Source organism: Aotus nancymaae, unplaced genomic scaffold (genome assembly GCF_030222135.1).
Source record: "Aotus nancymaae isolate 86718 unplaced genomic scaffold, 86718_ANA_hifiasm-v0.15.2.pri h1tg000020l, whole genome shotgun sequence".
NCBI classification, from domain to species: Eukaryota; Metazoa; Chordata; class Mammalia; order Primates; family Aotidae; genus Aotus; species Aotus nancymaae.
The window spans coordinates 45,429,068-45,441,164 of NW_026988432.1; the positions used below are offsets into that span (position 1 = coordinate 45,429,068).

Here is a 12,097-nt window from a genome sequence, read left to right on the forward strand (position 1 = left end):
AAACTGTCTGTATCATTTTACAATTCCACTAGCAATCCATTTTTTCTATATTTTTGCCAATATACAGAAAAACAATGGTGTTGTCAATCTTTTTGATTGCTATTGTCTGAATGTTCGTGTCCCCCTAAAATTCATATGCTGAAATCCTGACTCTCAAAGTGATGATATTAAGAGTGGGGATTTTGGGAGACCTTGAGATCAATGCTCTTTTAAAGACGCCTGTTGGAGCTTGTTGGATGTTCCACTACATGACGATACAAGAAGGTGCTGTGTGTGTGAGCCAGATAGTGGGACCTGCCCAGATACTCAGTCTGCTTTGATCTTGGGCTTTCCAGCCTCCAGAACTGTGAGAAATAAATTTCCTTGCTAAGAAGCTACCCACATTATGGCATTTTGTTATAGCAGCTCAAACGGACTAAGACATCGATTTCTGCCATTCTAGAAGGTATAGTGGTATCTCTTATAGTTTTAATTTGATTTTCCCTTATGACTAATGATGTTGGGCACCTTTTCATGTGGGTATTTGCTACTTGTATATCTTTTTTGTCTAAATTCCTTTCAGTGGAATCTGATTACTGCCCTTATAATTTGGAAGCAATTCATTATGTAATTGAGACAGTGACTTTGTAATTTTTTCACTCGGTTGCTTTCATTTTAATACTCATTTCAGTATTTTTTTAATCCACATCCCTCTTGATAGACGTAACTATATCACCTTTTTTGTGCTATCATGGTACACTAAAAATACAGTCATGCATCGCTTAATGATTTGAGAAACGAGAAATGCATTGTCAGGCAATTTTGTTGAGGTGCAAACATCACAGAGTGAACTTACACATACCTCGATGGTAAAGCCTACTACACACCCACACTATATGGTAGAACCTATTGCTCCTATGCTACAAACCTGTATCACATCTTACTGTACTGAATATTGTAGGTAATTATAACACAATAGTAAATATTTGTATATTTAAACATGCTTAAATTTAGAACAGGTATAGTAAAAATATGATAGTAAAGATTTAAAAAATGGTACAGCTCTATAGGCACTCACCACAAGTGGTGCTTACAAGACTAAAAGTTACTCTGAGTGAGTGAGTGGTGAATGGATACGAAGGCCCAGGACATTACCGTACACTACTGTAGACTTTGTAATACTGCACCTAGGCTACACTAAATTAAAAAAAAAAATTTCTTTCCCTAATAATAAATTTGCCTTAGCTTACTGTAATTTCTTTATATAACTTTTTAATATTTTTAAACTTTTTGACTCTTTTGTAATGATTCTTAGCTTAAAACACAAACACACTGCACAGCTATACAAAAATATTTTCTTTCTTTACATCCTTACTCTGTGGATTTTTCAGCTCCATTATAATTTTACGGGGCCATCGTCATGTATGTAGTCTGTCACTGACTGTTCTTATGTGGCACATGACAATTCTATGCGAGCACCTCTGTCATTCATCAATATCTGACTGTTTCTCCTTACATGTGCAATTAATTGGCTTTCCCATCTTGGGTATCTGGCATGGCTGTACCTGTAATTGATGACTAAAAATTATATTTCTACACAAGCAGATAAACTGATTTTGTCTTGAATGATATGATCCATTTCTTCAATAATCACAAGACGTCTTCCCTTTAAACATGAAGTAACGTTATTCAATTTTCCTCTGCTTTGAAAAAGGTAGCTGAAATGCGTATGTTAGCTCTCAATAAATGGTGCTCATAATTATTATCATGAAACTTCAAGTTAATTCTTCTGTATTCTGTTGTACATTTATATCTACATTATTCCTCTTTCCACTGTCAGTGTTTTACCCAGTCTGCTATATATCATGTTTTTTAAGAATTTTGAAACTTCTGGAATCAATTTTTGCCTGTGTGTAATTTAATGAAATAGTATTTTGAAAGCTATAGCTTTGCATTTTATTTTAAAACCTCCTAAGGCAATTCTAACATAAGACACTTAAAATACATTGATATTATTCCTTACCAATTTTGTTACATACAAATCCATCCTGTAATTTTTGTTTAAAAAGTTCTGTGAGAGTTACGAGCTCCAAATGTGTATGATATAACTGCTTAATATCCCTATTTAGTTCAATTTTTCCTTCACTGATTCAATTAAGCACAAGAACTTAGTATATTTCTAAATGTGAGCCTCATACTACTTATATTAGAATCACAAGTGGATTTTTGTTAAAAAGACAAGTTCCTGAGAGCTGCCCAGTGAAACTTTTTGAATATGAGACTAGGAACTTGCATTTTTGGCATATAGTTTTATGAGGTGATTCTTAGGCACACTTAACTATCAAGTTATCATAGCTTTTACTTTTAGATGTTATTAGTGAGGTCTGGATTTACTGGTTTTGTTTCAGTCCTTGTTTTTTTTTTTTTTTGAGACAGGGTCTCATTCTGTTGCCCAGGCTGGAGTGCAGCGGTGTGATCATGGCTCACTGCAGCCTTCGCCTCCTGGGGTCAAGCTATCCTCCCACTTAATAAGCTTCCTGAGCAGCTGAGACTACAGGCATGTGCCACCACACCCAGATAATTTTTGTTTTTTTTTTTTTTTTTTTGGTAGAAGTGGGGATTTTCCATGTTGCCCAGGCTGGTCTTGAACTCCTGGACTCAAGCGATCTGCCTGCCTTGGCTTCTCAAAGTATGGGCCTTTCTTTACTGTTAAGTAGATAAAATAAGAGGTAGAGTGAGGGGACACTCAATAGAGGCAAGAGGTCATAATATGAGAGTATGATTGCCAGGCATGAGCTCCAAGAAAGTCTGGAAATGTGCTGAGCAGTAATGATGCTAGTACCATGCTGTCTGGCTAGGATTAGAGTCCCCTGATCTGAATTTGAACCATAGTGTGACCACTTCCTAACTGCAGAACTTGGGCAAATAGGGATGGCCCCTTTCTCAAACAACTGCAGTGCTAGTTAATTGAGCATGTAAAGCACTTGTAAGTGTTCAGGGCTCAAAATATAACAGATTCCTCTCCAGCACCAACTTGGCCCATGCCAGTTTTGAATACTTAGTACTTACCTTAATAAGGGTCACAATTCCTTCATTAGTTTGAGCATCTGTTTCTATGTGGAAATAACCTCCTTCATTTCCTGATGCAAATGTAAAATTTGCTAACCAATTATCAGAACCTACTTCATCTGCATCAAACACTTTTATGCGTATAACTTCTACATTGACTTGATTTTCTTCAACCATCCCTTCAAGCTGCAAAACATGAACACATGATTTTTATTTCAATGAAACACAAATATAAGTGAAATATTTTTAGTTAGGACTAAAATATGAATAGGTATAGTTACTGTAAGAATAATAGTTACCATTTTATTTTCCACTACAGGTATATTATCATTGACATCCAAAATACGAATCTGAACTTGAGCTTGTTTCACAGGTTTGTCTGTGACTTCTCCATTGCCATCTCTTGCTTCTACCGTCAAGGTATAGCTGCTGTGTTCCTGCAGAGCAATGAAATATGTCCAGCTGGGGTAAAAAGAGTCACTCTCAAATCTGGCTTTCTGGTTTTAGTCCAGTTTATCATGGACCACAGTATATTTTATTTACAAATTGGGTTTACAATCTGTTATTATTTGTGTGAAGATACTATTTACTTGCAGTCAGAGCTTCTGTAGAAGAACGGAAAAGTCTCAGGAGTTGTAGATAGTCAAATTCTTAAATATGTCATTGGTCATATTATGAGGAGATAGTCTGCACAAAGGAGCCACTGTTCAAAATGTAGTTTATTCTCTGCTGAAAGCGAGGTGGAACTGTCGGAATTGGGTCTTTCTGTCCTGCACTTCATCCTCAGCTAGGAAAACCTGCTCTTAAATAAACTTAAGCTAGTAAAGGCAAAATTGAATGAACTTTGTCCAGAATTCCCCAGAGATTTGATTCTATTTATTTATTTATTTTTTGAGACAGAGTCTGGCTCTCTTGCCCAGGCTGGGGTGCAGTGGCTCGATCTCAGCTCACTGTAACCTCTGCCTACTGGGTTCAAGCAATTCTCATGCCTCAGCCTCCTGAATAGCTGGGATTATAGGTTCACACCATCACGCCCAGCTAATTTTTGTATTTTTCATAGAGATGGGGTTTCCCACTTTGGTCAGGCTGGACTCAAACTCCTGACCTCGTGATTCTCCTGCCTTGGTCTCCCAAAGTGCTGGGATCACAGGTGTGAGCCACTGTGCCTGGCCAAGACTTGGTTCTTATAGTATGTGTCCTAGAGAACAGCTTCTCAGATGTCGCTTCTTCTCTTTCATGAGGTCCCCTTACTATGCTTCTGTTCAGTGTGGCTGGAGCTTGAGGAGGGCAGGTAGTGTCAGTGCTTGGGGTCCTGCATAGGGCAGAACCACTCAGTGCACAGGACACCGGGACCCTGGAGCCAGCTGCCTGGGTTCGAATTCTGGTCTCGTCACTTACCGGCTGTGTTGGGCATGCACTTAATCCCTTTGACCTTCAGGTTCTTTCTGAGTAAGACAGGGTAACAAGTGAATCTGCCTCATAGGGTTTCTATGTGGATTAAATGGGTAAATCCATAAAAAGGCTCAGAATAACACCTGGCAGAGGGTAAATGCCCAGTAAGTTAACAGCCATTATTATTGGCGAAAGTTTCTGTCCTTTAGAAACAGCAGTTTGTTAAATATCACACTACTGATGCAAAGTAGCACCTTTCCATTCTAATTCTATGTGAAAAGGTGTAGAGTAGAATTTTAGGTGTAATCATATTCTTTAATTTTATAAACATCCCATTAAGCATGTTGGGCACAATTTGGGCAGAATTAAATCATTTTTCTAAGAAATACTGAACATAGTGCACCTGGATGATTTCTATTTGATGACAAAGAGTGTACTTTAGGATCAATATCATTTTACTCTTGTACGCTGTTAAAACCTTTACGTATATAGCATTGAAAAAATCTTCTATAACCCCTTTTTATTTAAAAATTTCCCTTTGAGGCTGGGCACAGTGGCTCATGCCTATAATCCCAGCACTTTGGGAGGCTGAGAAGGGTAGATCATGAGGTCAGGAGTTCAAGACCAGCCTGGCCACGATGGTGAAACCCTGTCTCTATGAAAAATATAAAAATTAGCCAGGCGTGGTGGCATGCGCCTTGTAATCCCAGATACTTAGGAGGCTGAGGTAGAGAATTTTTTGAACCCAGGAGGTGGAGGTTGCAATGAGCCAAGATCTTACCACTGCATTCCAGCCTGGGAGACAGAGTGAGACTCTGTCTCAAAAAAAAAAAAAAAAAGAAATTCCCTTTAAGTTAGAAATAATAAAGTGAAGTGTTCAAGAAATGCCTCCTAGAAAACCTATTCAAATTTTCCTTTAATTTGGGATTTAGAGTAATTCTCTCCATTACAAATACTTTTATTCTCTAACTAGGATTCCTGTTTTCACCCCTTCCCTCACCGCCTCTTATGTACTAGCAGTGGAGGAGACTCCTAATGTTTCACTAGAGAACTGCAAACTGAGAAATGTTGTTTTAGGAATCTTTAGTAAACAGTATCCTGATAGGATAGGTCCTAGAATGCTGCTGTCTTTATGTAATTTTAAATCTTCAAGTAGTCACATTTTAAAAAGAAATATGTGATAACAATTTTAAACAAGTATATTTTATTTAATCCATGATATCCAAACATTATTTTAACATGCAATGATCACAAAAAAATTAAGGTCATATTTTGCATTTTTTTTTAATACTAAGTTTTTCAAATCTGGTGCATATATTACAAAGTCAATATGCATGTGGCACATTACAATTTGGGCCAGTCACATTTTAAGCGTGCAATAGTCACATATGGCTAATGGCCCATATTGGACAGCATATCCCTAAAAGAGAGTAATTCCAAGAGTTATTCTATGGATAAGGAATATAGAACAAAATAAGAAAATTAGAAAAGAAAAAGAGAGGAGAAACTGGAAAGGAAAGGGTGTTTAAAGATGGGTAACATAAAATATTAATTTACCTCTCTGTCCAAGGTGACACTGGTTGTATAAATCTCTCCTGTATCTTTATTTAGGTAGAACACTGGAGGATAAGCAGGCTCCAGAAATACAATTCTATAGGAAATTTTAGAATTCAGGGTATTGGGCTCATCTGCATCTGTTGCGTTGATTTTCATCACAAGTGTATCTGGCATTAGAAATAAAGATGTCCAAGATGAAACTCAACTTTAAGCACACTTACCTGTCGTTATTTTATTTATAATTTTACCTTGTTCCAAAAAAGATTTCAGGTGCTTATTAAAAATCACATACAGATGACCACAATATAAGGTTCAACTGGATAAGGACATAAGCATGAATGGAATCTAACAGTAGGAAAAACAGGATGAAGGCAAGGCTGAGAGTGGAGTCCTGAAAAATTGCTATGTAAGATGACAGATTTGTTTATAATAGTATTAGTAGCCAATACAAAGAAAGTAACATGAGCAGGTACATGATCCTGATATTTATTAAGACACAAACAAATCAGAAGCATAACTATTTTTTTTTCTTTTTTTGAGGTGGAGTCTTGCTCTGTCACCCACGCTGGAGTGCAATGGTGCGATCTCAGCTTACGGCAACCTCCGCCTCCTGGGTTCTAGAGATTCTCCTGCCTCAGCCTCCTGAGTAGCTGGGATTACAGGCACCTGCCACCCCATCCGGCTAATTTCTGTATTTTTAATAGAGACGGGGTTTCACCATGTTGGTCAGGATGGTCTTGAACTCCTGATGTCCCAAAGTGCTAGGATTACAGATGTGAGCCACCACACCCGGCCAACTAGTCTTGATACCATAATCAAAAAGAAATCTCTCATTCGAGTCCTCATGAAGAGCACTGTGTGAACAATGTGAATAAACCTTAGAGTAAAAATAACATAAGTTACAGGTCAGCAAACTATAGCCAAAACTGTAGGGCCAAAGCTCACCAGCCACCTGTTTTTGTAAATAAAGTTTTATCGGAGCACCGCTAGGCTCTTTTGTTTACATATTGTCTATGGTGCTTTCCTGCAGAGAGCAGAGCTGAGTAGTTGCTACAGCGACCTTATCTGTCACATTAATATACCATATCTGTACTGAGGGTAAAAACAATGGCATGTAAAGTCCTTTAAACTTATAAAGAAAGCAGTTCTGAATCTAGAGTGAAAGGTTTCTTACAATTTGTTCTGGAGGTAATACTCAAGTTTCATTAAGATATGAAATTTAGTGTTTATTTACAGTGGGGATAAAGTAATCTTAGGTATTTACTCATTAAAAAAAAAAAAAACCACTTACTTGCCACACTTAACTCTTCAACAGACCCAAAGAAGACATCCTGTGTGAACACTGGTTCGTTGTCATTGATATCAAGAACCTTAATGCGTAGCTCTAAGGGTTTCTCTATATTGACTCCTCTTTCATTTAAAGCATAACCTGTTAGCTGAAATCATGACATAAATAATAAATAAGATTAGAGTCAAGCTAAGAAAATGGAATTACCATACTATGAAAAAAAAAAACATATGCTACTTATTACAAAAGAAAAGCTACAAACTAATAAATGTAAAATTATTCTTCTTACCAGAAAAAATGGTGTTTCTTCTCGATCAAGAATGCTGGTAACATTCAGTTCTCCAGTGTCTTTATTAAAGACAAATATACCAAATGGTGGCTCTGTAATCCCTTTTCCGGTGTATTTGTAAGTAATTTTTAGTCCTTTTTCTTCTTCAAGATCAGAGTGTATCTAACAGAAAAATAACAGGAATGTTTCAGGTTGAACTCTCTGTAATTTACTAGATTTGATCTTAGTCAAAAGCCTGATAAGTGATTCTCTATAATTTACAGGTAAATATTTTTATGGACAATTTTCCTTCTGAAGTTCTTTGGTAATATAGGCCAGAGATGCTATGACTTGGACTAGGGGAATGGCAGTGGAGTTGAAGAGAAGTTGAAGAGAAGATTTGAAATACATTTCTGGAATTGCACTGATAGAATGTGCTACATTTTTGGCTTGAAAAATTGGATAGAATTATAGCATCACTTACCAAAATGGGTAGAATTTATAAAGGAAAGCTCTAGGGGTAAAAAAAAATGGGTGGAGAGAGATCCAAGATGGCTGATCACTAGCAGCTCAGGCTCGTAATTCCCAGTGAAAGCACAGAGAACGAGAGGACGCCACACTTTCAGACGAATATTTGTTGCTCACGGACTAGGAGATTCCCAGCAGAGGAGCCCCATGGGTCGCCAGGGCGACTCTTGTGGCCGGCGTGGCGGTTTTGCTGGCACCTCAGCGCGCCAGTTCTTGGTGCAGAGTCCGGAGATTCCCGGGCAGAAAAGCACCATCAATCTTAACACCGCTATTTTGGCTGGCACAGTGGATTGCTCAGATTCCGGCGCTGGGAATCAACAAGTTGGACGTCAGCTCAGAGACCTAGTTAGAAAGTCGGTAATTACAAAGACGACAGATGGATAAATATATAATGAAGGGAAGAAACCAGCGTAAAAAGGCAGAGAATACTCAAAATCAGAATGCCTCTCCCTCTACAGGGGATCGCAATTCCTCATCAGTAACGGAACAAGGCTTAATAGATTACGAGTGTGTTCCAATAACAGAAGCAGGTTTCAAAACGTGGGTGATAAGAAACTTCTGTGAATTAAAAGAACTCGTTCTAACCCAATGCAAAGAAACTAAGAACCTTGAAAAAAGGTTTGATGAAATGTTAACGAGAATGGACAATTTAGAGAAGAATATAAGTGAATTGATGGAGCTGAAAAACACAACACGAGAACTTCGCGAAGCATGCACAAGTTTAAACAGTCGAATTGATCAAGCAGAAGAAAGGATCAATGAAGAGGACCAGCTCAGTGAAATGAAACGAGAAGACAAGAATGGAGAAAAAAGGATGAAAAGGAATGAGCAAAGTCTCCAGGAAATATGGGACTATGTGAAAAGACCTAATTTACGTTTGATAGGCGTACCTGAATGTGACGAAGAGAATGAATCCAAGTTGGAAAATACTCTTCAGGATATCATTCAGGAAAACTTTCCCAACCTGGCAAGGCAGGGTAATACTCAACTCCAGGTAATACAGAGAACACCACAAAGATATTTTTCAAGAAGACCAACCCCAAGGCACATAATCGCCAGATTTATTAGGGTTGAAATGAAGGAGAAAATACTAAGGGCAGCCAGAGAGAAAGGTCAGGTTACCCATAAAGGGAAACCTATCAGACTTACAGCAGATCTCTCAGCAGAAACCCTACAAGCCAGAAAAGAGTGGGGACCAATATTTAACATCCTTAAAGAAAAGGACTTTCAACCCAGAATTTCCTATCTAGCCAAACTAAGCTTTATAATCGAAGGAAAAATTAAATCTTTTGAGAACAAACAAGTACTTAGAGACTTCACCACCACCAGACCTGCTTTACAAGAGCTTCTGAAAGAAGCACTATACATATAAAGGAACAACCAATATCAGCCTTTCCAAAAATATATCAATAAGCAAAGAGCATTAACACAATGAAAAATTTACACTAACTAATGGGCAAAACAGCCAGCTAGCATCAAATGCCAGTATTAAACCTATATATATATTCTAATTGGATAAAAAGCCAAAACCCATCGGTATGCTGCATCCAGACCCATCTCACATGCAACAATACACAAAGACTCAAAACAAAGAGAAGGAGGAGGATTTATCAACGAATCAGAGAGTAAAAATAAACAAATAAACAAAAAGCAGGAGATGCAATTCTCGCCTCTGATAAAGTAGACTTTAAAGCAACAAAGAGCAAAAGAGGCAAAGAAGGACATTACATAATGGCAAATGGATCAATGTAACAAGAAGAGCTAACGATTTTATAGATCAACGAGACAGAAAATTAACAAGGACATTCAGGACTTGAACTCAGACCCGGAACAAGTAAACTTAATAAACATTTACAGAACTCTCCACTTCAAATACACAAAACATACATTACCACCTCACACCTATTCCAAAAGTGACTACATAATTGGAAGTAAATCACTCCTCAGTAATCGTATAGCATTTCATAGGTTTAAATGAAATATTGGTTGGCTGCTTGTTTGTTATTTTCTTCCCTTATTCCTTCCTGTCTACATCAAGTATAATTATTGGTATAAAAGAGGTTTTCAATACCCATTACTAAACTGCATTCTAGCCTGGGCAAGAAAGCAATACTCCCATTCTCTCCCTCTCTTTCTCTTCCTTTTTCTTCCTCTTCTTCATTTTTTTTCTTTCTTTCTTTCTTTCTTTCAAAAAAAAAAAAAAATAAGACCCCCTGGGAACAAAAAAAAAAAAAATGAAGGGTTCATGTTTGTGCATGTCATTGAAATACAGAGTAGCAACATTATCACATAATTTATCAAAAAATTGGACCCCTTGAGAGTGAAAACATAGATATTATAAGCCAGGACAACAGGCATAAAGCATGACTGTCTCAGGCAAATGAAGATGGTCACCCTACCTCGTAGAGACACCAGTTCATCTTGAAAATGACATTTTATAACATCTTTTGAGCACTGAACACTCCATGTTACCAGTGCCAGATCCCTTTACTCTTGGTTAAATCAAAACTCAAAGTTATTTATATTTTTGCCAATGCAAGATTTTGCATCTTCCGGAATGGGAAAGAAAATCTTAAAGTTGATACTTTATGCTGAAAAGTAAGCTCTGCTAATTTTCAGATGTATCCTGAATATTTAAAAATTCAGTAAGCACATTATGTAACTTTCCTTAAAGCAGCCATAAAAGTCCTTTCGTACCGCATTTTAGTCATATGTATGTATTTCACGTTCCTCTTTAGGAGGTACCTTGGCAATTGGATTCTTTTTGGACAGGTCGTCTCCCTCCCGAAGAGCCACAGGGGCGGTGATCCAGGCGCGCTTTTGTCTCACTAAATGAGGATGTTTAGGAAGCAGATTATTTCCATTTCTGGTGTTTAAGACCTACAACAATAGAATATTGCCAACAATGTATTATGTGTCATAAACTTAAAACAGTAGTATGGTGTCTTATAACATATTAAACTTTTAAATCGTGCAAATTTTAAGGTATGCTTCATATTTCCTATGAGGGTTCATTTTCTAAAAGGAAATATATATATATTCCAGCAAACTACATAGGCCCCCAAGAGATTGTCTCTAAGCAGGTAAAGCAGTAGGGTTTATTTTTATTTTTTATTTTGAGACAGGGTCTTGCTTTGTTACCTAGGCTAGAGTGCAGTGGCACGATCTTGTCTCATGATAGCCTTGACTTCCACAGCTTAAGGCAGCCTCCTGCCTCAACCTCCCAAGAAGCTGGTATTACACGTGTGCACCACCACACCTGGCTAATTTTTGTATTTTTAGTAGAGACGGGGTTTCAGCATGTTGCCTAGGCTGGTCTTGAACTTACACTCAAGCCTCAACCGATCTACCTGCCTCAGTCTCCCAAAGTGTTGGGATTACAAGTCTGAGCCACTGTTCCTAGCCAGTAGAATTTTGTTTTTAACTGTAAGAAATGATTTCCCAGCGTAAGAGTTTGAAAAGTTTAAAGAATCATTTGGTAGCCTTACAAATTGGCAAAGTAAGAAATAACAGATCATGTCAAAAACGTTTTTTCTTATTAACTGAAAATAAAGTCTCATTTTTCTGTGGTGGTTAGTGGTTTAAAAATAAATTACTAAATTTTTTAAAGACTAAATCTTAGTAATCTATTGATATAAATTTGACTAAAACTAGGGAAACTGTCATTTAATAAATTTATTGTTTTCAGGATTGAATGAAGAATTAAATTTCCCATTTCATTTTCTGAACCTTAGGCAGAAAACTGTTTTGTAAATTTTCAGTTGAGTTTTATAGGTAAATATATATTTTATTCAGGAAAAATTTCAATATAGCTGACCTGAAATCTTAAGATCAGAAATAATCCTTATATTAGGTTTGTTTTGTCATTTTACTCATTTTGTTGTCTGTGTAATAGGTATTTTACTTCAAAATATTTACACTGGTTATCACTAGGTCATTGATTTTTTTTCTTGTACAAAATTTTCTATGACAAAAAATTGAAATGACTTTTTCACTTATACTTCAAAAGGTATTCA

General features: G+C 37.0%; 1 protein-coding gene across 1 annotated transcript in view; it reads right to left on the reverse strand.

Annotated features, from left to right (window-relative positions):
- The window catches only part of DSG2 (desmoglein 2), a 49,582-nt gene that overhangs the window by 17,580 nt on the left and 19,905 nt on the right, over positions 1 to 12,097 (reverse strand). Inside the window, exons 3-8 of the mRNA XM_012447289.2 lie at positions 10,827 to 10,961; positions 7,575 to 7,736; positions 7,289 to 7,433; positions 5,998 to 6,164; positions 3,348 to 3,485; positions 3,049 to 3,234 (exon numbers count right to left, since the gene is read on the reverse strand). Coding sequence (XP_012302712.2) covers positions 3,049 to 3,234; positions 3,348 to 3,485; positions 5,998 to 6,164; positions 7,289 to 7,433; positions 7,575 to 7,736; positions 10,827 to 10,961 — 933 coding nt within the window. The remainder of the gene's footprint in view (positions 1 to 3,048; positions 3,235 to 3,347; positions 3,486 to 5,997; positions 6,165 to 7,288; positions 7,434 to 7,574; positions 7,737 to 10,826; positions 10,962 to 12,097) is intronic.